Consider the following 22,396-nt stretch of genomic DNA (forward strand, 5'->3'; position numbering starts at 1 on the left):
GAAGACAGCCTTCAAGAATAGGATGGGTTGTACGAGTGGTTGGTCATGCCCTTTGGCTTGACTAATGCACCCAGTACTTTTATGCGTGTGATGACCCAAGTTTTGAGACCCTTTACGGGGAAGTTCTTAGTGGTCTATTTTGATGACAAACTCATGTATAGTACTACTAAAGAGCTATATCTCGACCACTTGAGGCAGGTCTGTAGTGTCCTGAGGGCAGAGATGTTATGTGCGAACCTTAAAAAATGTTCGTTCATGTCTGATAGGGTTGTCTTCTTAGGGTTCATAGTGTCGTCTGTAGGGATGCGAGCAGATCCAGAAAAAGTCAAGGCCATAGTTGAGTCGTTGACTGGCTTGAACCGCAGAACATATATGAAGTGAGAAGCTTTCATGGCTTAGCCACATTTTATCGTCGGTTCATTCGAGGGTTTAGCACTATCATGGCTCCCATTACTGATTGCATTAAAAGGGAGAGTTCATATGGTCTAAGGCCGCAGCTAAGGCATTCAAAGATATTAAGGGCAAGATGATGGAGGCTCCCGTCATGCATCTTCGAGATTTTTCTAAAGTTTTTGAAGTAGCATGTAATGCTTTAGGCGTAGGTATAGGAGGAGTACTAAGCCAAGAGGGTCATCCAGTTGCCTATTTCAGTGAGAAACTGAATAAGGCAAGACAAAAGTATTCCACCTATTACAAAGAATTTTATGCGGTAGTGCAATCGCTACGTCATTGGCGTCATTATCTTCTACCGTAAGAATTTGTCTTGTTTTCTGATCACGAGGCTTTGAGGTATTTGAATTTCCAAAAGAAGTTTAACCCAAGGCATGTCAAGTGGGCAGCGTTTCTTTAGGAATATTCATTTGTCCTGAAACATAAAGCCGAGATCGAGAACAAACCAGCCAATGCCCTTAGTAGGAGAGTGACATTGCTTAACTCCTTGAGTGTAGAAGTCGTCGGGTTTGAGCAATTGAAAGACGAGTATCTCATGTGTCCAGATTTTGGGGGAACATACGTGTCACTCTTAGGTGCCCAGCATAGTTCGGGTGAGTTCGTGCTAAAAGACGGTTTCCTTTTCAAAGGAGACCGACTTTGTATTCCCCGCACTAACCATGTTGGAGGTATTGCTGACCATTTTGGTCAAGATAAGACCATCGCCTTAGTGGAGGATCGATTTTATTGGCCAAGTCTCAAGCGAGACGTAGCCAAAATTTTAACGCAATGTCGAACATGTCAAATGGCAAAACAGAAGAAGCAAAATACTGGATTGTACACGCCATTGCCAGTGCCACACACACCATAGCAAGACATCAGTATGGATTTCGTGCTTGGACTTCACAAGACAATTAAAAAGCACGATTCCATTTTTGTGGTCGTGGACCGTTTCTCAAAAATGGCCCACTTTCTCCCTTGTTCTAAAACCTCAGATGCGTCTAACATAGCTAAGATTTTCTTTGAGGGGGTGATTCGATTGCATGGTTTGCCTAAGACCATAGTGTCTGACAAGGATGTTCGGTTTACTAGTTATTTTTAGAAGACATTATGGCTTATGATGGGTACGAGACTCCAATTCTCATCTGCCTAGCATCCTCAAACTGATGGCCAAACTAAGGTTGTGAATCGAAGTCTCGGAAATCTACTACGATGGTTGGTGGGTGAACACATTAAAATTTGAGACTTAGTCCTGCCAGTCACCGAGTTTGCATATAACAGTTCAGTTAATAGGTCTACGGGTTTGAGTCCATTCGAGATTGTTAGTGGTTACAAACCTAGACTACCCATAGATTTGTTACCTATGTCAGTCACCCAGAGGCCCTCAGAGTCAACCGATGCATTTTCCCATAACATTCATGAGTTGCATGCAAAGATTAGGAAGCAGATAAATGCTAGTAATGAACAATACAAAATTTCAGCTTACATCGTAGAATTCAAGAATTTAATGAGGGTGATTATGTAATGGTTAGGATGAAGCCAGAACGGTTCCCATAAGGTACCGTTAAGAAGTTACAAGCACGCAGTGCTGGACCATTTAAAATTCTGAAAAAGATTGGGTCCAATGCGTATGTGATAGATCTTCCACCTCGCATGGGGATTAAATCAACATTCAATGTGGAAGATCTCATGCCTTGTTCAAGCCATCCCATAGACCCTAATTTTATTCCAAACCATTGGCCAATTTCTGAATTTTCTTTCCAACCTAAACCACCTATGCCAACTATACCTGAGATAAGAGAAGAAATTAAAGGAATTGTGAATGAGCAAATTGTTTCCACTGGAGACGGTGGATTTCAGAGGTACTTAGTGAGGTGGAAGAACAGACCATCATCCGACTGTACATGGTTGACAGAAGCAAAGTTGCAGCGACTAGATCCAGATTTGTTAGAAAAGCACAAGAGTGTTATCTCGCCGGAGTTGAGATCTTCTCAGCCGAGGGGAGTTGATGCGGACACTAGGCCATTCAAAGTATATTAACGCGGGAAGCGTGCGTTACCCGTGTCAATGAGGTTAGATGACGGATACGGATCGGGTCTCTAGAGGTTGAAGACCTTACACGTGTTTGTGACATGTATAAGTTGCTTATAGGAGACATTTGGACTATTGGATCGCAAGGATAGTGTGATCGGACCGTTGGATCGTCACAGCCCACCTTCATTACGCCACCTTACGGTGCTATCATCGGGGCCCATTAGGCATTTTAGATTTGCATCTAGTCTATGAACATTTGATTTATTTAAGTTTTGAGACAGTTTACATACAATTTTGTACAAATTTCTTTTTTAAAAAAAAACTTTTTTTCAGAAGGGGTATTTTGGTAATTTCATGTAATTACGAATTTATAAGGATTGTCCTAAACCTATAACATGTTATGTTATGTTTATGAAAGAAAAAAAGAGTTTTTTGCTTCTAACGATCTCGTCTTCGACTTCTAGTGATTGGAAGAGGGCGTGAGGCCCAGGTAAACGATTTCTCATCCCCTACTTCTTTCTCCGTCTCTCTTTTCTCAAGGTACCATTTTCTTTAACCCCATTCTCTTCTTTTTCTCCTAGAATCTTTAGATCTAGAATCTAAATCTTATTTCTTTTTATCTAAATCATTAGATCTCAAAAGATTTTCATCCCCACATAAAACCCAACACCCAAATCTAAATTTGAAGAACCACCAATTCTTTTCTGAATTTTTCAGATTTCCCAATCCAGAAAATTCCTATTTTTCTGGATTAGAAAATCCACTTGGATCATTAGACAGACCTATTGCAAGACGAAAGTTCATCTATCATTGGATCCAACTAAATTCAGATTTTAAGATTCAATACTTCATGTTTGTGATGGATGGCCATAATCAATGTTATATTAACCTTATTCCTTTCTTGTGTTTATGATGCATAAGGCAGGCTGATATTTTATTTGTTTTTTAAGATTGCATGAATCTGCCCCTTTCAAATACCATGTTCATTTAAGGTTGGATTAGGCCGTCCTACATCACCTTTTAGTTGAAAAAATGGCATGAACAAATCAACGGATTGTCGACGACACAAGTAAGGTAAATTCCAACCGTATAATTTGAGTTTATTCTTTTCTAGAAATCTATGAATATCTCCAAACTAAAAAAAAAAAGTATCTGAGAATATCCTAATGGAGATCCATAAGGTTATAAAATCCAAAATTGGGTTTTTGAAAACTTTTATTTTCCGCTATGTTTTGAAAATCCTAACACGAGGCACCTAAAGGGTGAGTCCTAGATGATGGACAGCCTAGATCTCGCACCCCATGTGCCACATGGACAAATGTAGGTGTGTGCAAAGAGGCTGCCTTATGCACATGGGCAGGATTAGCAAAATAGCAAAATTTCATGTTTCTTGATTTGATTTGAAAAGCTAGTACTTCTCTCATGAGAGGGGTCTCAAGAAGCATTGGAACTTATTATTGGTATTAAAATATTGTTGGAAACAATCTGGGAGAACGCAGTTTCAATTAGAGCAATCTATGGACAGTAACAACAATTGGTTCACAATAAGACTTCAGAAAAAAAAAATAGGAAAAAAAAATGAAAAAGATATTTTTTTTTATTTTTTTTATTTTTTTTTTGCCTTGCATGACAATTAATTCTCAAAAATAAGAGTAATCTGTCAATGCTAGAACAGAGCCATGATCAGTGCAGGGTAATAATAGTACCTGCTGAAGAAATTCCAGCTTCCTTGAATGTGGAAATAAACTGTTCTAATGTCCCAAAGATTGACGGCATGCAAAAATGCATCAAAGCCCAAAGCTCAGAAAGGTTATTTTGGATAGGAGTTCCTGTCATCAATAACCGTCTTGGCATGAGAAAACATTGCTCAAGTACATTGTATAAAACCTGCAAAGCATCAATCGCAAAGTAACTGCCACAGAAATTACATGAGCTAATTATTTTAAGTCCATGAATGCATCAAATGTATAAAAAGATTAACTAATCTGAGTACACACACTGGAAGGATTTTTAAGCCGTTGAGCTTCATCAATTACTGCATAGTGCTACGGAATTTGACAAAGAAAATCTTGATCCAACAATGCTATGTCATAAGTTGTCAACAACACGTCAAATGGTAAAGCAGATTTTACCTGCAAGGACACCAGGAGGGGCTTCAATGAAAAGCTAGAGAGTGAAAGATTTGAGATGTCTTTGATGCACTATTGAACTATATTCAAATAACTATAGATACAGTGAAATGGAAATGGCAAATTGCTAGTACTTCATTATGCTTATTAACTTGGGTACGAATTGAATTTTTTCAAGTTGGAGATGAATGTAACTGCAATTTGAGGACCACTTCTTCATTATGAATATCAAATAGAAGATTGAAAAAAAAAACATTTGGTTATTTCCTCTCTATTATCGAATGTAGACAAAGCTTTGTATAGATTCTAAAATACTACCAGTGGTAAACAATTAAGATTCTAAGCTCAGCAATGGGGGAAAAAAGATCAACTGAAGTGTTGCCGGCATGAAAAACTACAGTCCTATTGACATCCATGTTGGTTTAGTGACGAATAAGAGCACATTTTGACAATGAAAAGACAGACACATAAGGTTCCAGACTTACATCAGATGATGGCAATTGTTGCTTTACATGCTCATATATTGTCCTCCTTATATCGCAGCGGAGTCCCTTATCGCCAACATACCTAAGAACCCTCAAAGTTGGACAGAAGTTGGTGAATTCAGACATCCAACCATCTGTCACACTGAGTGGACATAATACCACTGCAAATATAGAAGCAGAGATAATAACACATTATTCATACTTCAGGAACAATATAAGAAATAAGTCCACCAGAAGTGATTTCCCATAGATATCAAGTAAGAAGATTAGTGTCGACAGGATTTAACACATGTTCAGAGCCCATGATTCAGGCAATTCAGACCATTGACCTAATAGCCCATCAAGTATGAGATGCCACATTAACTTCAAGATTAGAAGATCCCAACCATTCGATAGTTAAGACTATTTTCTGCGAACGTAGAGCACTGTTGTATTTTCTGCTTCAATGTCTCTCTATAGGCCATTGATCGAAGGGTTAGGCTCTTCCAATGTGGAAAATTTTTGAGGCATCCCTGATGGTGGGCCTAGCGACTAATGTTTCAAGTCACTGAACCCACTTGTACAGAATCCTGTGGACTGAGATTCTTTGGATCCTTGGAAAACTCACTTAAGAAATGGATTTCCATTTCCAATTTAGAATGTCTGGGCACATGGATAAGGTTGTCCATGAAAATATAGAAGCAGAGATAATAACACATTATTCATACTTAGGAACAATATAAGAAATAAGTCCACCAGAAGTGTTTTCCCATAGATATCAAGTAAGACGTTTAGTGTCGACAGGATTTAACACATGTTCAGAGCCCATGATTCAGACAATTCAGACCATTGACCTAATAGGCCCCATCAAGTATGAGATGCCACAGTAACTTCAAGATTAGAAGATCCCAACCATTCAATAGTTAAGACTATTTTCTGCAAATGTAGAGCACTGTTGTATTTTCTGCTTCAATGTCTATCTATAGGCCATTGATCAAAGGGTTAGGCTCTTCCAATGTGGAAAAATTTTGAGGCATCCCTGTTGGTGGGCCTAGCGACTAATGTTTCAAGTCACTGAACCCACTTGTACAGAATCCTGTGGACTGAGATTCTTTGGATCCTTGGAAAACTCACTTAAGAAATGGATTTCCATTTCCAATTTAGAATGTCTGGGCACATGGATAAGGTTGTCCATGAAAATTGCTGCTTTGCATTTGGATGACACATCTTGGACAACCTTTACCTTAAAAATATACTGCAGGAGCATATAGAAGAGGTTAGTACTGACATGTTTACCAATATTGCACGTGTGTGCAGAACAAAAATCTGATAATAAGTGGATTCTAAAATGTGAACATGCTCTCTCATTAAATCTCGCTCATATACTGTTGGATTGCATATGGTGGAGGTTGCAGTTAAGCATTTGGAGTAGAGAGCTTTTTTTTAATGGTCTTAGAAAGTTCTTTCCAAGAAGCGGCATCTCACCCTCCCTCGTTAGACAACACTAAATTCAATTTTCTTGGTAAAGCTTGTCGCTTTTCCAAAAATCATAACGCAGCCAAACACAGTCTAGGTCACTTGGAAATGGAAATCCAGTTCTTAACTGAGTTTTCCGGGGATTAAAATGAGCCCTCCTCCTCAAGTGAACGAGTAGAAGAAAAGAAGAAGTTTCTCAACTCACAGAATGGCCCAGGGGACATCTGGTGGACCTTCAAATAACTCAAGAAAGAGATGGCTTGCAGAGTCTTCCCGAGGCCCATCTGCCAAAAACTCATTCAGCTCAAAAATGTCTATGAAGAACATACCATCTATGGTACCTAGATAGAGCAAATAAACAGCTAATGTACCTGTTGATTATACATACATGTACAATGATCCAAACTGTCCAAATTGTGGACCTACCATAGATCCAGCGGGGTCCCAAGATCACAGATGTTGGAAAATTCTAATCTCTAATTAATAAACATTTGTTGAATCTAAAAAGTTGAGTTCTATTCATTTTAACTATCCAGTTCACAGCAACCATCTTGGATTAGGACTTAAGAGTCTTACAACCAATCAGCGATGGACCCTGTAGTCTGAACCATTTGGATCATAGTAGTATGGGGGCTTGTGCGCACCATACTCCACCTTAGGACCAAACAATTCCCTTCTAGAAATTGAAAAGGACAGAAATAATAACAAGTGAACAACTCTGATACTCTCTGGCAGCGTGCCCTGTTTGGTTTTCCAATTACAAAGGTAAATGACTGTAAATGGGTAGTGATTATTTACTATTGTAATTATGTGGTGACATCACTTACATTTGGCAGCAATGAACGATTTTACTACGTTTTTTTTTATTTTGAAAGATGAGAATTTTATTAAAGCAAACAAAGGGCAATAAAAGTGAAGATAGCAACCAAAAAAAAATGAAGCTGGAAACACTTGAAAAAAGACTATACAAGGAAAAGCATCTAAAAAACCCAAATCACCATAAAAATGGTAGTTTTATAATGTGAAAATGCAATGATTAAAATTTACTTTACCTACTTCCTTTACAAGTGTATTTGACTCTCGATTTACAAGCCACAATTCCTATTTAAATAAACACCTAGAAATGACGATGATGGCTCATTTACTTTGCATTTCATAGGAAATTGGAAAACCAAATAGGCACTTAGAGATTACTTAGGAATTGCATATATGGCATATAAGTAATTCAAATGAAAAGATCCAAATTATGAGTACCACTTGAGATGTGTCATTAACCAAAAGTCATGCTTATGCTTATTCAATTATCTATCAAATTAGTGTAGATTTATTGGACGATTTACAATGAAAACATCTAATGGTCTTATTTCAACAATCAAGAGTCTACTAAGGTTAGGATTGTTCAAACAATCTGCTTTTTTGACAGTAAATTAAAAGCTCTTGTAAACTAAAAAGTCTTTACAGCCGGTAAAGGGTTTATAGGCAATTACAGGCATCCAAACAAACCCTAGGGGAGTTTGTTTTTCAATTCCCCCATGTAAATACATGTAAATGGGTAATGACTAATTACCAATGTAATTCCTGCACTTTTTTCTATGCTGAAAATGACCATTTGTTTTGTCGACACTCTTTTTTGAAGTGAGACTAATCCCTGCAGATACACGCAATCACCTACAACCACGTGTATCGGGTAAAGCCAAGGAGGGGAATCGAACCCTCACCTATAGGGAGCAAACCTACGGTGTAAATGGGTAATGACTAATTACCAATGTAATTCCTGCACTTTTTTCTATGCTGAAAATGACCATTTGTTTTGTCGACACTAAAGCCGAGGAGGGTACAAATTTCATGTGGGGCCCACTGTGATATATGTGGCTTATCCACACCGTCCATCCATTTTGCGGGATGATTTTAGGGCATGAATCCAAAATTGAGGTAGATCCAAAGCTAAAGTGGACTACACCACATGAAACAGTGGGTTGAAAGCCTACCATTGAAAACCTTCTACAACCAAGATTTCCTATGGTGTGGGCCACTTGAGCTTTGGTTCTGCCTCATTTTTCGGCTCATGCCCTAAGATGTTCAGGTAAAACGGGTGGACAGAGTGGATATCTCACACGCATCACGGTGAACCCCACAGGTTTAAATCAACTTTTTATGGACTTTCAAGGTAGAAATACCCCTGGAAATCAAACGGACGTAAATAACCATAATGAGCTATTTACAACTATTTACTGATATTTACCGAGGATTTTACAGGCATCCAAACAATTAATATGGTACGTGTACCATTTCTAAGTGGAGTATCAAATAACTCCCCTAATAACAAATATTTGAAAAGAAATATCGAACCCTAGATTAGGGAGCAGAGAAGCTGACCTCGTCTCCTGCAAGAACACCCGAAACGTATAAATATACGAATACGGAAACGAATGCATAGGTAATGCGTAGAAACGAAAGGGATGGTAACCTACCGAGGATGACGTTGACTCCGAGGGTGAATCTCCTGATAAGCCAAGAAACTCCTTCGACCTGGTGGGGTTTCAACGTAGCAGAGATACCCAAATCTGTACAGTTCAAATCTTCTTCCATTCGGCTGCGGTCATTCGAGATGATGAAGTGGGCCGCTGCTTTGAGCCTCTGCTCGTAGTCCATTTTCTGAAGAAATTGGGGAAATTTGTGGTGTTTCAGCAGGTTTTAAACTGTTTTATACGGTTTCGTATACGGAAATGGCGCCGCAGGCGTATAAGGTGGTTTGTTGCCTACATACGGTGTGAAGAGAGAGAGAGAGAAAAACAAGTTGTTTGAAAGCAGTAGAGCAGGCGCAACCGGAAGACGGAAAACTCCTGTCGGTCGCGACTGACGCGCCTTGATCAAGTAGCCACGGCTTCTGCTTAGTCATGAGAATTTTATAAAAAAATAAATAAATAAATCTACCCACTGGTGCTTATCATGGAATTTATATTCCGACACCACCCTTAAAAATGTTTTCAATACGCTTCTACGTTGATTTAAGTAATTATCATTATACTACATTTCATTTAGATTTCCCCTTTTTTATCCACACATACTCACACCCCACACAAATGGGATTTCACCGCAATGGTTATTATAACCCATGACCTCGTGTTGAAACTTTTGTGAGTATTATCAATGACTATGGACATCTCTCTCCCAACTACTTGCTTTGATGTGGCCCTGAGCCCAACATAGGGTCATACATCTGATGCATGGAGTGGATTTGACACAAAAATCATGATATGCCTCTATAAAAATAAGGGTTTCCCTTCTTTTCTTAATGAATAGGTCCAACTGGTTGGACCACAAGTTATCAAGTTATGGTATACCCGACCATAATTTCCAACCAATTGAGTGTGTAACTAAAATCCAAACCTTCTAACCGGTTTACACCAATTGGGAATCATATAATGTAGAAATTAGCCCTACCTACTCATCAAGTGAGCCACACCATATAAATTAATGCCCAACCATTGATGAAAGGAAAAATACAAGTATGGTGCACTCAAGGAGTGTTGTTGCTAGGTTTCCAAACGGTGGTGATGGTTGTGGTGGGGTAACCTATTGGACGGGTAGGATATGATAGGGTATCCTATTGGACAAGTAGGATATCGTACACACATCAAAGGTTGGAAGTTATTAGCTACTTGGACAATACATTACAGTTTAACTTGTCTTTGGGACTGGCTGGGAAAGAGACGCCCCTTTAAATTTTTATGGACCACCGTGATGTGTAGGCAGGATCCACTAGGACCATTAGATGTGCAATCCTACTTTATATGCATGGATAAAACATTAAATTGACCCGTGATTTAAGTGAGCTATGTCAAAGGGAAATGCTAGGAGAGAAACATCCACCCTTAATTTTTATAGGGCTCACTTTAATGATTATATTAAATTCACTCCAATTGTCACACCAAATTTTAGGCATGGGTTCAAAACCATGCTTATACCCTAATCAAGTTAGCCACGGTGTAGGAAATAGTTTGGAGGGTAAGCCTTGACCTCTACACTATTTTCAATTACACTGATGAGTTGACTCTTGGGTAGAGTTGTACATGAGTTGAACTGGGCTTGGCCCAGCTCGACCAACAAGCTACCCTAAGTTGAACTCAGCTCTCAACTCAGTCTTTGGGCCTGATTGGCTAGCTCGGATTGGTTCAACCAGTGGCTTAGCTAGCAGCTTAAGCCAAGTTTGAGCTCGATCTTTTTAACCGAGTTCGAGTTCGAGCTTACAAGTTGAGTTGATTTTAAGTTTTAGGATTTTTAATATATATATAAAATAATTTATTTAAATATATAAATATTTAGAAAATATTCATATTAAGTGAACCCGATCTAAATCGAATCGAGTCAAGTTGAGTCGAACTCGGTGTAGCTTGGACTTCGCTTGAAATTTTTTGAGCTCAAAAAATCAACTTGAATCCAGTTTCGAGTCGAGTGGAGTCAAGCTTTTTCGAGTTGAGTCGAGCAAATTAACCAAGCTAACTGTTCATGTACAGCTCTACTTTTGGGGCTTGAAATAAGATGGGTGACACACTCAGTGGTTGAATTTCACATAAACATTATCATAGGCCTGTCCAAGACACCCAAGGGCCTGTAATGAAAATTACTTAGTTTAGGGCATGTTTGTTTTTCCATTTTTAATATAATACGGTGTCAGTGAGTAATTATTACTTACACTTATATTTACATTCAACACTAATTACTTGGCGTTGGCATAAAACTTGTTTAGAACCCTATTATACTTGAATTGAGGAATTAAGGTTTTTTCCACTAAAATTTGTAGGGCCATTGTTGTGTCTGTGTAATCAACACTACCCATCCATTTTTTCCGCTCACTTTTAGGGCATTAACAAAAAAATGAGGCAGATCCAAAGCTCAAGTGGACCACACCATAGGAACCAAAGGGAATTAAACCTTTACCTTCAATTCTTCTCAAGTGCCACAAAAGTTTTGGATCAAGCTTATATTTGTATTTTCTCATCATTAATGTCCTGTGACATTATGATAAGGTTGGTTGACAAGTCCACATACCTATATGCCGTGAGCTCATTTTAACTTTCAACAGTAGGCTTTCTATTTTACCTGCTTCTTTCGATGTGGCCTACATGAGCTTTAGGTTTGCCTCATTTTTGAGCTCATGCCATAAAAATGAGCATCTAGAATAGACAAACGGCGTGGATTAGACATATACATAATGGTGGCCCCCATAGATTTTACATGCACCATTTTGGTAGGATTTCAGAGTATTTACGCCATTACTCATTTATATTGTAAATTGAAAGACAAATATGTTTATTTATTTTATTTTTTTAAAGAGGCACTGAAATAAAAATTTATATTAAGTACGTAGCTTTTAAAAAATAAAATAAAATTCCATTTTACACTTTATATCAAGGCCAAGCAAAGAGTCAGTTGTGACTTACACAGGTCACGAAAGGTAGCAATTGCTTTTGCTTATTTGGCTGCACGATTACGAGACTTGGCTGCAACCCCGAGTTATATGGCTCCCAGTTACCCACCACTCTGTGAGGCTCACCGTGATGTTACTTTATCCATCCGTTTTGTCCACTCACTTTAGGACACAAGGCCAAACATGAAAGTGATCCAAAACTCTGGGCCACACAAGTTAGGATTGCAAACCTACTGTTGGAACCTTAGTGGGGTCGTAGAAGTTTTCAATTAAGATTGTGTTTATGTTTTACTTTCATCCAGGTGGGAAATAACTTATGAGCTTGATGTAGAGTGGGTCGCAGACAGTTTCATGGTCAAGATGGATCAAAAAAGGCTTGGTTGATGACAGAAGTGATCCAGATTGTCGGACCTTAAATTGAACATATCTCGCAATTCAGAATGAGTTATCAGACGTAAAATATATGATTTTGGGATAGAACGAGCTACTTTAGCCACCCAACCCATTACGCCGGGTGCGCAAGCTAGATTTACAAAATACCATCAGATTGACAATCGTTTCTCTTTTTAATATAAATAGTAAGTTTTAGTTTAATTATAATTCTTCATCCATTGGGCTTTAGGAGTTGTGAAAAGTGCTTAGAATGATTAGGAGAACAACTTAGTGAAGCCAAATAGGATACTTACTATTTTTGACTGAAAACCTTGCACACTAGTAGACATCACGACTGTCTATAAATAGTAAGTTTACTATTTATAGTAAGTTGTGAATTCTAGGAGCTTTACTTGTAGTTTGATTTTGATTTCTCTCTCATTGCTTAGTATCTCTATTTAAAGGGTTGTAAACTCTTTTATTTCATTCATCAATCAATATCGAATTTTATAGAATTTATTTTCTATTTTCTTTTTTTTTTTCTCATGGATTCGAGAAGTCTCCGTGAGGAATCCAGAGAAGTTTTGTGGATTCAGAAGAGTTATTTCCTTGAGGAAGATGGTGCTCAACCTCATGTCCTTCCCTACGTCACAATCGGTTGATGGGCCGAAATCATAAACATAATGGTGGGCCCAGGAATGTTTGAATGTTGTCTGCATCCCCTATTTTTCTGTGGTACAAGTGGATCTCGTCCTCGTATGTTTGGGTTCATATCCTAAAATAAGAATGGATAGAATGTGAATGTCGTAGTGGAACCACAGAGCTTTGGGTCCGTGTAACCCCTTTAGTTAATCTTGACTTACCGTTTTTAAGTCTTGATTACTAATCTTTGAGTTTAAATGGATAGCCGAGGGGACTGTGTACATAAAGCCTAGTACATGGACTTGTTCTCACTGTACCTGTTGCAAAATATTGATTATTAAAATATATTTTAATAATAATAATATATATATTATATAAAAGGTGTTTGAAAAATACCTTTTTTGAGGTTTTGAGAATAGTCCCACATAGGAAAGGGTAGAGAAGATTTTGTGATTTATATGAAAACAGTGGAGTACCTTATTTTTGCCCACATAGTCCATGGACCATAAGACTTGCGCGTTCCACTCGCGCTCGGGCTCAGTCTCGGTTTCGGGCATGGGCATGGGCATGGGCATCTGAGGCAGTGTGACTATAAAGGCGCTAGTGGCGCACTTTGCACTTCGCACGTGCGCATCATGTCGCAGATGACCGAAGCAAGACGGGTGTGACTAACTGGCTAAGTCGAATGGCTAACTGAAGGGAAAACTAAAGGACTGAATGAGAATCCTCCTCTATATATAGAGAGGCTGAAAAGAGCTGTTGCAGCAGAACTGTAACAATTGTGTCATTAGTGCAGAGACCAACTGTAACTGCTGTATGGATAGCCCAACAGCTAGAAAACGGTTAGCTACCGTCTCAATGGTTATGACTCATGCACAACAGTCAAAAAACGGTAATAAAATGGCTAGTTTTCCAACAACTAGAAATGACTTAATGGGAGTTATTTCCCTAGACTATAAACCTCCAGCTACCACAGCTTATATAAATAAGGTCTGGATGGGATTCCAAACCATCTCCCAACCCACTCCAGCAGACCAATACGAACTGAGTAGCCACTCATCTCCTATACTCTAATGAATCCATGATGTCAGCAACTTTAAATATTTGCTTGAAGGTTAAACTAGCTTTGTGGTCTAGAATGGTTCAACTAAACCAGTGGCTGAAGAACTGACCAGTGCAGTGGTCCAAATCACAATGCTTCTTTCTCTTTCTTTTGGGGTTTTTTCTTTTCTATTTTTTTGTCAGACTATGTGTAACAGAGTTCCATTAGTGGGCCTTCGTGTTTGCTGAACGTAGACCCACACCAGGCTCGTCATGTCATAGAAGTGGTTTGCCTGTAACCTATCAGCATACTCAATCTTTTTGAATAAAGGCAAATAATGCTTTAAGGACAGCATCTCAGGCATACTTCAACCTGTCCTTATTTCAGATCATCTTGATTTTTTCGAGTTTTATATTTTATAGAAATACTATTATTTTGTATAATTTCTAAAGTACTAGCATGAATTTGCACGGTTGACTGTTGTAGCTGGCCACACCTGATGGACCATGTGAAGATTCCAACTGTCCAATAGGGAGGCTACGTCCATATAGAGGCGGGAACCCAACCAGGCTGGCATTCTTTGGGCGCGAGACAACTGAAAACTACCTCGGTGAGAAAACAGCATTCAGTGACGTTGAATGCACGAGCGAATGGAGAGAGACAGAGGATAGGGTGTGGCTACACAGATATGTCGCGACTCACTCCTCAACCGATGTTAAAGCATGTCCCATTCAATCTTAAGGCCGATAGTAGAGACCACTTTACCGTGCAAGGTAAGTCATTCCATTTGAACATCCCCACTCATCAGTTAAGACAAACGAATGCTTGTTTCTTGATTTCACCAGTGTAGCCCAACTGATGAATAGACCATCATGGGATCGAGGTTGGCTAAAAAACGGAAATTCAAAAAAAAAAAAAAAAGTTTCCGTCTCAGGTGATCTTTCTGATGCGGCCGTAAACATACAGTCTCTGCTAGTTATAATAATAACTAAGGATGTAACTCTGGTGGATTGGGGTTGAGGGTAATCTAGAGCCCGACCTGACCCACAACCTCACCCATCCAAATTTCTAGTTGAGGTGATCAACCTAAACCAAACCCAAATGTTTTATATGAAGGGCTATATAATGGATCATTGAAAAAAAAAAAAGACAATCTCGAAACCTGGATCATCACACGTAAGGATGTGTCTCTACCAGCTCACCCAAGGAGCTGGATACGTAGCCAACCTTCGTCACATGACTTCTCACATGGGCTTCTCCTCTCCTTTATTCCCGCGTCTTGAAGACAACCTCCTCCCTCTCCGCCTGCATTGCAGGTGCAATATCCCACTAGTGTGTATACGTGCCATTCCATCTCGTTAATGCAAAGTACAGATGGCTCGCATTCCAGAAACCACGCAAATCAGGTTATCCTAGCCATTTGAGTTCGGCTGAACAGTAAAAAAGGCTAACCGCTGACGTTTGAAAACGACAAATGATTGCTCAATTCACCTAGTGGGAGCAGATCTCTGGGCCGTGATCCATCTTTGTAGGACCCACGTCGCCAAATCCAAAGAGCATAAAAAGTATCGTATAGGACACTGAGTACCGTTGAAATAATAGGACCCACCATGAGGATCACCCTCTTCGAAAGGCAGATCCACTCACAAGGTGGGCCGCATCTGACAGTCGCTGTTCATTGATTACAGCCGTGTTGCCCCTGATATGCGGAAAGGCCGGATTTGTTCCGATTTTATTAGGATACAGGGCCCCCCTATCACGATACAGTACGAGGCGGATTTCTACCCTGTACATTATCTTTTATTGTTGCTATGACAGAAGCAATGTGGTGTAATCATGCTTCACTGTTGGTCCTGACCTTGACTCTTGGATTGAATATGAGCCATTAAAAAACTACTTTTCAATGTTCCCCATTCATCTTCACACACAATCATCCTTTCAATATATGTTTATGTTTCTTACGATCGCCCCTGTAGCATAGAATCTGGAGCATGAACAGTTCGTATCACCACCACCCACAGGTACCGTGACACCTTATCTTATGAAAACCTGTGAGCTTCTTTGTGGGGCATACCATATAAATCGAATCATGGTAATATGTCCTACAGCACGTTGGAAGGAATTAACATATGGAATCCCAAGTTATTATACTGTACCCCATCAGTTCTCCTCACATTGAGCCAGTATGCAACTCTCTAATGCCATTTTTGGACACGGAGAACTTCATTCCGGAGTTGGGTGGGGCATGGCATAAAAGCCAGGTTGACGGAACGGGTTGGCCATGGCAAAGAAGGGGTTGCAGGGGCAGTTGTAACGTGTGTCGAATTGATTTCTGTTTAGAGTTTGTACTGTTTACCACTTTACATTTCAACTGTCCATTAATCAAACGGCCAGGATGATTCTTTGAGTTTTCATCATCTACATAGTATAACAACCGTTTGCATGATGCTGATGGCCAGACTTTGCGACAGAGAATCTGCAATTTAACAGCCCAGCAGATATAGCAAGATGCAGAGCACCTAAGTCGGCAGATTTTTCATCCCAGTCGCATCTGGGTCACATCTGAAATCAATATCATGTAAAGATCCTCCAAGTTCCACTGAAAGGAAAGTTGGGATTACCCACTTCGTGATAAAAAAGGATGGGGGCCCATTGACAGAGGCTGGTCGCTGGGTACAAAACTTTGGAATAAAAGTAGGCCCACTTCAGCATTCAAGAAACCAAGGAGAAAATCATGAGGAGCTTCAAAAATCTCCCCCAAAGTGATAATGCCCAATCCAGCAATTCTCACTGAAATGAAATTGAGTATGAATTTTCAAATTTGAGTATGAATTTTCTTTCTTTTTCCTTCTTTTGTACAAAGGTATTAGTATTGGATCATCTAAACAACTACCTGAACTCCACCTACTCCTTTTCATTCTGTTTTCCTACGAGCCTCCCCACATGATTGTCCCTGCAACTAAAAGCCACCAACAATAAACTTTTCAGAAAAAGCAGAGAAACAGAACGTCACAGCTTCAGGAAATCCTATACTGAAGTTAGTTAATGTGGTCATTGTACTACAGAGAAGCTAAACATAGTAAAAAAAAAAAATCATTCAGTAAAAGGTGAAGAAACATTTAGAAAACAAATCACCTACCGCCCAGAAAGTACTAAAGCATGATATAAACAAATGGCATGGATTCACCAACTGGAATTTGACAATTTCCACATCGAACTTCTTTAGTACATGGAGAAAAAGGGAGTTGGAGCATTGCTAAACATGCAACTAATGGGAATCTCCACTTTTGAGTATGACTAGGCCTCTTACCAGTTCTAACTGGTATTGTGTTTATAACTAAACCTGGTGTCTTCTCCTCTTCTGTGATTATTCATGAGAAATGATCACATGTGTCCATCACTGGTCACTCTAAAACGATTCGATTGTCATTTCTCTGAAGATGTGGACGAGCAAAAATACAAAGTTGTGGGAACCTTGGCATACCAGTCTGTTCATTCATCCCTTTTGAACCATTCTTCATAGTTGTCTCTGTTTGTCTAATCTCCACTGTGTACATATTTATATAGAATCTACATTATATTTCATACATACATTCAGCCGACAGACATGATCATATCTTCCAACATTATCAACATGCACAGATATATGGACAACATACTCCATCTCATCGTAACATAGGTCAGGATTCAACTAGATATCACATTAACTAAAACTGAAATAGAATTGTAAAAGGTTCATCATCTTTTATGAAAATTCCATTTCAATCTTGACTTTCAAACCAAAATGCCCATGATATCTCTTTATTTTCCTTCTCATTAGTTACCAAGGGAGCATTGCATTTCAAAGCATCAAATTTCAATCCCTAGAAGAAGCTATGAAGATTCTGAGTGTGAAATTGTACAAAATAAACCATAAACTGATGCCATACCTGAAGATGAAATCCTCGTTCCAGCCCATCCTTTGGTGTTCCTCTCAGATATTTCTGCCCTCTCTCAGATCTCCAGACATCCGAACTACACAAATTTAGACAAACCCTGAACAGAAGAAAAAGAAGTGTGGTTCGAGTAGATGTGTGTACTAATTTGGGTACTTCCATGACAAAGGAAGATATGCCCATCCATTATCTAAAACCAACAATTCCTTCAAAAGAATGCGGTAGCTCCATTTAGTTCCCTTCTTAGTTTGAGTTTACTGCTGCTGAATTTGGATCTGGTTCAGCCTATTGAACCAAATGGAATGCAGAATCATGTGAAACATATCATACTTGATTGGTTTGCTATGCCATAGAAAGTGCTTCTGTAACCTCTTCACATTTGTTTGCATTGAAATATATCTCCTTAGCGGGATTTTCAAAAGAATCTCTTTCAAGTTCGGTATATCCTTCTCTGCAACAGTCACTGAAAATGCACTCCAATCCAACACCTCATAGAGAGGTGGCACAAAATTATCCGCAATGATCACCGGCACGCACTCAAAGTAGATTGCCTCCACTATCCTGGGGCTGTTCACTTCATAACCCATTGGACAAATGCAAAATTTGCTCGACTTCATGTGCTGGATATATGACATTTTCCTGGTGATTCTGTTTGGGAGTGGGCCGTAGATTTTCATGTCTTCATCTTTCCCTTCCCAGTATTTGAGCAGAGTGGGTCTGACTCGGCCATGCATGTTCCCAGCAAAGAAAGCAAGAATAGACCGCAGAGAGATGGGTTTTCCACCGAGGTCTCTGAGAGGCCTCCTGGGAGTTCTTATTAATGTTTCAGGCAAGGAGACATCCTTTCCTGGGATGAAGATTCCTTCAGAGGCATCTGCATTGCATAATGCTTTGATGGTGTTCTTGCACAGTTCATCATGCGCTGTAGTTGTGTATGGACCCTACAGAATATAACATAAAATCATAAGGAGATGAGAATAGCACTTGGAAAATTACATGAGTAAGCATCAAATTTCGTAAAAGTCAAGTGATAGTGATTCTGTTTGAAAAAATAGACTTTCCATGAAAACTTGGATATAAAGTATGGAATCAGTAGCCATCTACATAGTTGATGAGTGGGTTTTATCATTTTGGAATCATAGATAAGACACTGATTGAATTTGCAGGAAGTGTTTCATAAATAAAAAGACATGGTTAAACCAATAGCATGGACAGAAATACAAAACATACCCAATCATGGCAAGCAACAAGAAAATGATCTGATCCACGTGTGCGATTCCAGAAAGGATATTTAGCAGCTAGCATGTTCACATAGTCCTTCAGAAAGACTGACAACGGCCGCATATTATGCGAGTCCGGCACGTAAAGAGCTACCTCCAGCTGACGTGCACTGTATGGTAGATAGAATAAGTGGGCTCTGTTTGGGTCGCTCACAACAAACCACCTGTTTTCCTCCATTAATTTCAAAAACCATCCTTCGGAAGCATAAATTCCTCTGAGTTGTGGTGTGTGGAAAATTGGTCTCGGCCCATCCTTGTAGATGTAAACCTTCAGAATTTTTTCCATCAATTCATAGCTCCTGAAAGTTTAATGGTTCACCTTTCAATAAATTTCCTTTCATATAAACATCAAACAGAATTATAAAAATTGGTTGAAAATTGACACTATAAAATACTAATCATGCATGTCAATTGTAACTCCACATGCATACCATAACAGAAATGCAAATCTAATGCATATCATGACAGAAATGCAAATCTAACTGTAAACTGGCATATGTGAAGATAGTCTTATTTCATGATGACTTGTCACTCAAGATAAACATGCAGCAAAATGCTATCCGAATTGCTGTAAGTGAGTTCATAATTTTGTACCATGTCCTGAAAACTGTTGATATGAAGAGATAAGAGGATAACCACGTGTTTTTCTCGAAACTCGCCTCTTAAAAACCGAAATATTTCGAAATATCGGTGCGTGCAAATCCGGGTCATCGGTAATTGCAGGGGCATTCTCGATCTCCTTTTTGACATATAGAAGTGCCTGATCAGGCGACATGGACCAAATAGGTTTCTACATATTCAACACCAAACCAAATAACATAAAAAGCTTATCCAAAAAGTCTCCATTAAGATTCAAGCTCAAGCAAGAAACAAGCATAAAATCTAAATCCTACCCCTGAATGAGAAGAACGAGTACTCTTGCCTGCAGCAGGAACATTTCCACGTGGTTGAGCCATGACCTTTGGGTCCCTATCATTGTTAAGATTCTCGGTACCTCCTCCTTCATTAGTACTCTTGCCTGCAGCAGGAACATTTCCACGTGGTTGAGCCATGACCTTTGGGTCCCTATCATTGTTAAGATTCTCGGTACCTCCTCCTTCATTAGCAAGATTACTCTCAGAAGAAACATTTCCAGCAGGTTTAGCCAAGACCTTCGGGTCCCTACCATTGTTAAGATTCTCGGCACCTCCTCCCTCATTAGCACGATTACTATCAGAAGAGACATTTCCAATCGGTTGAGCCCACACACCCAAGACCTTCGGATCCCTATTGTTCTTAAGATTCTCGGTACCACCTCTCTCTTTAGCACGACTACTCTCGGAAGAAACATTTCCAACTGGTTGAGCCATGACCTTCAGGTCCCCTCCCTGACGAGCAGGATTCCTCGTGGATGAAACTCCAGACACGTTTTCCACATCTGACAGTGATACGGGTGACACGATAGAATCCTTCAAGTTAAAGGGAGCAGTTGGAACTGGCGGAAACTGCTCGACCGTCGCCTGAGGATGCAAAGATTCCCCGACCTGAACCGTGCTATTCAAGGTATTGAATGAAGAAACCATTACAGGTGGAAAAAGGTGCCAGATGTTTGATGTATCAGACATTGCGCAGAGCTGAAGCAAGGCTCCTGCAGTGGTCATGACGCAAGCAACCAAAACCAGCTTCCTCCAATCGATACCCCAACCTCTGCAGTGGCATGTAAACCATGCCTTTGCATCGAGTAAAATCATCTTCAAGTTCTTCATTCCACAAAAATTGTAGAAATCAGCTTTTGGAGAAATTAGGACAGAAAATCACTGAAACTTGAAAACAAGAACAGTTTCACGAAGAAACAAATCACCATGATTTTTTTCATAAATGCAGTTACTAAATCTTCAAATGAAATCTGCAGCCGGAATCAACCGAACACTAAGAGACTAATCCTCAAATGGACAGAAATTAAATGAAAGGACGAAGAAATTGGTAGAAAAAATAGAACGAAAGGATAGCAGCATCTCAGTAAAAAATCAGAACCCGATACGATAATTTTAAATTAAAAAAATTACATTACACAGAAGTCGTTCTTCAAGCAACGAACAGAATCCAGTGTTCAAAATCAAACCAAAAGGTGACTAAATTGGTTATAAAAACATAAACACTTTCTAGAAGAAATTAGCAGTAAATTACATAAATGGCCAATGAATTTGCAGTAGTTCAGTTTTCAAAGCTTCAATCCCCAATACTAAAACAAGAAGAAAACGAGGCAGAGGTGTCCGCAAGCAAGAGAATCTCAGCTGTAGAAAATACAAAAAGAGAGGAAATTTTCATGAAATCATTCCCTCAAGCATATAAACAGAAGAAATTACGTGAAAAACGGAAATGACAAATGAATTTTCAGGATTCAATTTTTAAAGCTCTGGAAGCGATCCGGCTGTAGAAATCTGAAAACGAAAGCACCAAAAAGAAGGATTTTGCATAAAAACACGTAAATCGCACTGAAATTTGCTTGATAAAGTTTCGGTCGCGATCCGTAATTAGAAATTGAAGATAACGCAAAGAAATCGTAAAGGATAAAAAATGAGATAGATTGCACCGATTTCCCGAAAAAAAAAAAAAAGAGCAAGGAATCAAGAGAAACAGACGTACCTTTGTCTGAGAAGATAGAGAAAAGATCCAGAAGCGCGAGAATCGAAGATTGGAAATCTGCAGAAGAGAAACGAACCGGAGAGATTTTCGCAATGAAATCTCTGTAAGAAGAGAGAGAGAGAGAGAGAGAGAGAGAGAGAGAGAGAGAGAGAGAGAGATCTGCTGCGAATTTGGTTGAGAAATGATTCGAGAGAAGAAATTTGGAATTTTAAAGGGTAGAGAGAGGAAGAAAAGCGGAGGGAATCAGACCAAACAGATCAGGCGGTTAGGAGGGAAAGTGCCGATTCGGTTTACATAACATGGCGATCTGTTCTGGCAGTTGCCCTCAGCTTTGTTTCTAATTACGATGATGCCCCTGGACCGTAGAATATGAGCTTGGACCTTGCGTCAGTAATATCGGAGAGTTGAAGACGTGTCTATCGTGCACTTGAAAATGAGGTGCACGTTGAAAGAAAGATCCGAAACCAGGTAAATGTGGCGCTGAACATGTCCGCGCGTCAATTAATCAGGTGAGCCGCAGGTGTTCGTTGAATGTGG

General features: G+C 39.4%; 2 protein-coding genes across 2 annotated transcripts in view; both read right to left on the bottom strand.

Annotated features, from left to right (window-relative positions):
• LOC131233954 (probable helicase CHR10) overlaps positions 1-15,315 on the bottom strand; it is a 28,230-nt gene extending 12,915 nt beyond the window's left edge. The window contains 8 exon segments of the mRNA XM_058230848.1: positions 4,170-4,350; positions 4,461-4,595; positions 5,078-5,238; positions 6,738-6,816; positions 8,909-8,916; positions 9,004-9,187; positions 14,785-14,874; positions 15,182-15,315. Coding sequence (XP_058086831.1) covers positions 4,170-4,350; positions 4,461-4,595; positions 5,078-5,238; positions 6,738-6,816; positions 8,909-8,916; positions 9,004-9,187; positions 14,785-14,814 — 778 coding nt within the window. The 5' untranslated portion in view covers positions 14,815-14,874; positions 15,182-15,315.
• On the bottom strand, positions 8,726-22,195 carry LOC131233953 (probable glycosyltransferase At5g03795). Its single transcript, XM_058230847.1, has 9 exons — positions 21,860-22,195; positions 20,290-20,973; positions 20,128-20,193; positions 19,894-20,024; positions 19,185-19,533; positions 17,949-18,895; positions 15,182-16,972; positions 9,004-9,187; positions 8,726-8,916 (listed from the first exon to the last, which is right to left on the bottom strand). Exons 2-6 carry the CDS (start codon positions 20,962-20,964, stop codon positions 18,209-18,211), a joined length of 1,908 nt encoding a protein of 635 aa, XP_058086830.1. The 5' UTR covers positions 20,965-20,973; positions 21,860-22,195; the 3' UTR covers positions 8,726-8,916; positions 9,004-9,187; positions 15,182-16,972; positions 17,949-18,208.
• Between the last annotated feature and the right edge of the window lie 201 nt (positions 22,196-22,396).

Source organism: Magnolia sinica, chromosome 18 (assembly GCF_029962835.1).
Source record: "Magnolia sinica isolate HGM2019 chromosome 18, MsV1, whole genome shotgun sequence".
Taxonomy (NCBI): Eukaryota; Viridiplantae; Streptophyta; class Magnoliopsida; order Magnoliales; family Magnoliaceae; genus Magnolia; species Magnolia sinica.

Coding starts and splice junctions, on each gene's coding strand:
- LOC131233953 (XM_058230847.1), bottom strand. CDS start 20,964: ATGATTTTACTCGATGCAAAGGCATGGTTTACATGCCACTGCAGAGGT. Junction 19,534..19,893: donor AATATTTCGGTTTTTAAGAG/GCGAGTTTCGAG, acceptor TTAAACTTTCAG/GAGCTATGAATTGATGGAAA. Junction 18,896..19,184: donor TTGTTGCTTGCCATGATTGG/GTATGTTTTGTA, acceptor TATATTCTGTAG/GGTCCATACACAACTACAGC.